We start from the raw sequence: 5,841 nt of genomic DNA on the forward strand, positions 1-5,841 counted from the left end.
TGCGGGGGCGGGCGGGGAGAGATTGTGAAAAAGAGGTACGTGAGAGTATATGCGAGAAGGATGGGGAGCAGGGGGCGAAACAAAAGACATTGTGCCTGGCCAATGTGGGAAAGTGCACATCAGAAAGAGAGAGAGTTTGGTTTGACAGGTGAAATTCCCACAGCCTCCAGGCGGGCAGTGGGAAGCGAGCAGATGCCGCCACGCATCGCAAATGTGGAGCGGATATTGTTGAGGTGAGGGGGGCGGACAGAGACCCAGGGCATTAACATTTCTATGAGAGGTCCACGGAGATGATGGCGGGCGCATGGGCCAGTTTCGAGATGGTACCCATGTTTCAGGTACACACGTTTCTTCCATCGGCCCGGACTTCATCTGGCCGATCTTCCCCTGGTTCACACCCCTGCCCAACCCTGGTGCGTGTGTGTGCGAGAGAGAGAGAGAGCGCGCTCTCGGCCCGCGAGGGAGGGAGATCGCTGTTTGTTTGCGCTGGGAACGAACTTGGGAGGGAGCGGAAGAGCAGCGGGCGTCACATCAAGTCCCTGGACAGCGCATAGCGAGGCTTCTCGGGCTGCCAGTAGTCCAGCTCCGAGGCGGAGCTGCCGGGGCTGGCGGGCGATAAAGTACAGCTGTAAGCGGACGAGGCGGCGGAGGGAGCGGGGCTGGTGGTGCAGCTCCAGGAGGAGGCGGAGGCTGGAGAAGGGCTGCAGTCCGCGCTTCCGAGCATCGCTTCGGAGAAGGCGGCCGCCGCCGCCGCTGCCGCTGCCGCCGCCGCCGCGGCTCCTGCTCCTCCTCCTCCGCCAGCTCCGGCGCAGTGATCGGCCAGGCGGAGGGTCTCCGTCAGCGCCCAGATATAGTTGTGGGCGAAGCGCAGCGTCTCGATCTTGGTCAGCTTCGCATCCTCCGGGAAGGTGGGCAGCACCTCGCGCAGGGCGTCCAGCGCCGCGTTCAGGTTGTGCATCCGGTTGCGCTCGCGGTTGTTGGCTTTCAGGCGGCGGCTCTTCTTGAGCCGCTGGACCGTCTCCACCGTCTTGGTGGCCCGGGAGCTGCTGCTCCGCGCCCGGCCAGGCCGCCGCTTGCATTCGTGCCGCCGCAAGCCGAGGTGGTGCAGGTGCACTTGCGCTGATGCGTCCCCGCCGGCCACCTCGTCCGTTTGCCCCGAGGGCGAGAGAGGGCGGGGCGGCTCTTCGTCCTCCTCGTCCTCCCCTTCGGAGCCGGAGGAGAAGTGGGTGGCTGAAGAGGAGGCGGAGGAGGAGGAGGAGGAGGAAGACGCGGGCGACGGTCGGGTCCCTAGCAGGAGCGCTTCCTCTTCCTTCAGTTCCAGGCTCTCCGGCTTCACGAACATCCTGCAAGGAGAGAGGACAAGCAGAGGGGCGGTCAGTTTGGGAACATCGGGGGCTCCATGCCCGGCAAGGGCACCCCCATCTCCACCCGGCCGCGCCGCCTGCTACATCGTAGAGATAAAGTACGGATCACGTCGACGAGGCGTTTCCCCACCAACTCCTACGGAAAGAGGCGGAGGTGCTCAGTTGCTGGGAATGGTGCCCTGGCACCTCCGTTGCATGCAGAAGGTCGGTCCCGCCCGCCCGGGTTTAATCGCTGACACCCCCCAGGAACCCTTGGGAAGGACTCCTACCAGTCAGAGTAGACAAGAGTGAGCTCGAGGAACCAGTGGCCTGACTCTTGGTAGAAGGCAACTTCAGAGGCGCTGACTTGTCAGTTGCACTTTTCCCCACGTGCTTAAAGCTTGACAAAGACAAGCAGTCGGAACGCTCTCCACTATTAACCCTTGACTATCCGCACTTTCCTGTGTGTGTGGCGGGGGTGCGGTGGGGATCCTTCAGATCGATAATGGGACGTTGTTTCCACGAAATGGAAACTTTTCCACGAAATGGAAACAACCCAGAACAAATTCAGACGCAGCTTTAAAATATATATACGCTCTAGAAAGCTGGGGGATTTAGGGGTCCTGTCCACATCCCTTTAAAGTTTGCAGCCCCAACCCCATGCTTTGAACTGGCGAGTAACCTTTTAACTTTGGGCACACAATCCGCTGCTTTCTGTAGGACTCTCGAGCGCTTCGAATGTCTTAAGTTTGGTTCCAGTATTTTAACATGGAGGGATCAGCAGCAAGTTAACGCGAAACGCAATCTCCACCCACCCAGCCCTTTTTAGGAGGATGTGAGGGAAACATCCCTGCTGCTGCCTCTCGGTCTAGCGTGCTAACGCAAGACATGCCTTTGCTACAGCTGCGCGCTGCCGATGAGTGGAGACAGAGAGGGCCACTGCGGTTGCGCTTAGCTACCAGCGGGACTTTTGCCTGCCACCCGAGCAGCAGAGAAATGCTTTCCAGCTTCCATCCAAGCGCCCCAGCAGAGAGAGACTCGTGGACTTACTTGGCTGTCCTTTAGAGGCGGTCGGCTTTTGCTCGGCCTCTTGGCGAGGGGACGTGCCTGGCTGCTCCGCTCGCTCTCTGCACCGCCCCTTGGAGGAAACTCGCTTCAGGCTGGACTTGGCCCCGCGCGCTGTTCCCCTCCCTGCTGCTGGAGAAGGTCCCGCAGTTGCCGGGCGCTGGTGCGGGTCCAGATCCGCGGGGAGGGGGGAGTTTGATGGAGGGCTGGATGGGTTGCAGCGCGTCTGGTGGGGTGTGCGTGTGCAAGAGGCAGGCAGCCCGGTGGGGCAGCGGCTGGCACGCGCCCCGACCCTCCAGTTAAAGCGGAGCTGCTTGTGTTTCCGTGGCTGTGCGTCTGGCACACGACTCTCCTTAAAACCCCTTATATACCCCCCGGAAAACAATCAAATCTACCCCCAGGGCCCCCTCGCCCCCCCCCCAGGTTTAGTCTTTCTTTTCATTTATCATCACTCATCTCTTTCTCTCTCTCTTTTTTTTGGCTCCCCCCCCGCTTGTCAAGCCCCCTGCTACCCACCCACCCCTCCCTCCTTCTCTCTCTTTTATCTGATCCCTCGAAAGTGCGTGGCGCACCCCGGACAGCTCTGGGGTGTGATTGGTGCCTTGCGCTCGGCTGGAGCGTGCCGCTAATTTATTAATGAATGGGGGTCGCGAGGCGCAGCTGGCCAATCAGAGAGTCCCGCTAGCCACGCGCGCTGGAACCTGCTCCCTTTCAGCAGCTCATTAGGCCTGAGGGCGGTGGGGGGGGGAGTAAAAAGGAGGGTGTCCGAAACCTTTCCCGGACGCCGCAGACTCAAAGGGGTGGCCAGCAAGGCGCGCCCTTCTTCGCTCACCTCTTAAAAAATGGAAGGAAAGGAAGAGGGCAAACCTAGGCAGAAGATACTGAATAGCAACGGGATCTACAGGGAGAAACATGTAGTCAGAGGTGCACCTAGATCATTTTGGAGCGTAAACCCAAAGGCCTTTTGCGGGGAGCCCTTTGCAACGTAAGCATCCTCCCCATATATATCTATATACTCATACACTTGCCTGCGGGCATGCGCCGAGATCCGGCTAATTTCTTTTTTGAAGCCCCAGGTGGATATGCACATTTAGGAAACTGCCATATACTGAGTCAGACCATTGGTCTATCTGTTTAGACATCATGAAAGCACCTGTAGAATAAACAAAGCGTAGCAAGCAAGGTCTCAGGAGACATTTGTCTCCACCTTTTCCACCAGGATACAGTCTTCAGGGCACCTTACAATAGATCATTAAATAAGTACTGCTGATAACAATAGGAACATAGGAAGCTGCCATATACTGAGTCAGACCATAGGTCCATCTTGCTCAGTATTGTATTGTCTACACGGACTGGCAGCTGCTTCTCCAAGGTTGCAGGCAGTAATCTCTCTCAGTCCTATCTTGGAGAAGCCAGGGAAGGAATTTGGAGCCTAGATGCTCTTCCCGGAGTGGCTCCATCCCCTGAGGGGAATATCTTGCAGCGCTCACACTTCTAGTCTCCCTTTCATATGCAACCAGGGTGAATCCTACTTAGCCTAAGGGGACAAGTCATGCTTGCTACCACAAGACCAGCTTTCTTCCCATAAAATAAACTAAAATAAAATAAAATAAAATAAAATAATGTATATAGCCATGGTAGCTGGGGATAAGCGAACACTTTTCATTCTATTCTGTCTTTAGCCATTTGTTGTGTTGTTATCCAAACTTTATTGTGGCCTTGAAACATATATCATATCATATCATATCATATCATATCATATCATACCATTATGTCATTGAATGATTTGATTGATTGATTAAGTGCCGTCAAGTCGGCATCCACTCTTAGCGACCACATAGATAGATTCTCTCCAGGATGATCTGTCTTCAACTTGGCCTTTAAGGTCTCTCAGTGGTGCATTCATTGCTGTCATAATCCACCTTGCTGCTGGTCATCCTCTTCTTCTCTTTCCTTCAACTTTCCCCAGCATTATTGACTTCTCCAGAGAGCTGGGTTTTCGCATAATGTGTCCAAACTATGATAGTTTGAGCCTGGTCATTTGTGTCTCGAGTGAAAATTCTGGATTGATTTGTTCCATGATCCATTTGTTTGTTTTCCTGGCTGTCCATGGTATCCTCAAAAGTCTTCTCCAGCACCAAAGTTCAAAAGCATCAATGCTTTTTCTATCTTGCTTCTTAAAATTCCAGCTTTCACATCCATAGAGTGTCACAGGAAAAACCATTGTCTGAACGATTCACAGCATCTAAATATCCTTTCCAAGGCCTTCATTGCAAGCCTACCAAGTGCTGGTCTGCAGCATATTTGTTGACTGCTGGATCCTTTACTGTTGATGGTCGATCCTAAAAGGCAGAAGCCATCCACCACTTCAGTGTCTTCATTATCAATTCTGAGGCTGGTTGCTGGACAATTATATTATTCCACAGGCACCATAAATAGCGCAATCCCCAAGTTTGTGTGAAAACAGTGGCATTTACCATAATTGTTTCTGCCAATATTTAAATAGTGGTGACAAACATAGATTCAACCCTGCCACTTGAATTAGCTCACACCACAATATTCTTATTGAAATGTTAAGAATTTTTTTTTAAAAGAGGAAATTCCCACTGACCTGCAGATACAACATTTTGCATGAACAATCCTGCCACATAAATTAGCCAAATGCACTACTTTTCACACAACAATATGTTCAAGGAAAGGTTGAAGCTTTTGGGGGGGGATATTTTAAGAAGAAATTCTGAATCAGACACTTCCCACTAACCTGAAGATATAAATTCTGTTTGGACAGTACAGCCACTCTCCCCTCTGGAGCCCAACACAAAAGCCAGTGGGGCAGGGGAATAAACAAACAAGCCCCAGTGAGTGGGGAGGAATCAGGCAATTGTGCATTCAAAAGCCATTGGTCCATTTAAAAAATACAAAACAATCACAGTTAACCTTTGCATGATAACATGGAAGAAAATATAAATTAAAGGCTATACCTTGAGGATGGCAAGTTTTGGATCAGGCTGGGTATGTTCCATGGAAGAGAGCAAGCATGCCGCGTGCCACAGATTCCACCACCTCACTGAGGCTGCTTCCCACTGCCACTGCAAGTTGCTGGGGCTGGCCTGATTCCTGCCCCCCCAGAGTTCCTCTCCGCACACTGTCCGTGCGCCTGCTGCAATTTTTAAAAGGCAGGTTGCCACAGGCACGGTCACATGGTGTGATTCCTGAGTCGTACTTGTCCTCTGGCATGACACAGCATGGTGGTGCAGGCAGGTCAGCAGCAGTATGGCAGCACAAGGGCCAGCCGGCCAGCGGCACCCAACCCTACTCTGCATCCAACCCAGCATGGCCTCAAAGCCTGCAGGGAACCGGGCTTCCACCCAGACATCCGGTGGAAAGTGCGCCTCTGCTTGTGGTGGTTTTGTTTTATACCAAACTCAGGGGA

The 5,841-nt window shown here is 53.5% G+C and overlaps 1 protein-coding gene across 1 annotated transcript; it reads right to left on the minus strand.

The window, feature by feature from the left end:
- Positions 1 to 526: 526 nt before the first annotated feature.
- On the minus strand, positions 527 to 1,342 carry NEUROG2 (neurogenin 2). Its single transcript, XM_053257683.1, has one exon. It carries the CDS (start codon positions 1,340 to 1,342, stop codon positions 527 to 529), a length of 816 nt encoding a protein of 271 aa, XP_053113658.1.
- Positions 1,343 to 5,841: the final 4,499 nt, after the last annotated feature.

Source organism: Hemicordylus capensis, chromosome 5 (genome assembly GCF_027244095.1).
Source record: "Hemicordylus capensis ecotype Gifberg chromosome 5, rHemCap1.1.pri, whole genome shotgun sequence".
Classification (NCBI taxonomy): domain Eukaryota; kingdom Metazoa; phylum Chordata; class Lepidosauria; order Squamata; family Cordylidae; genus Hemicordylus; species Hemicordylus capensis.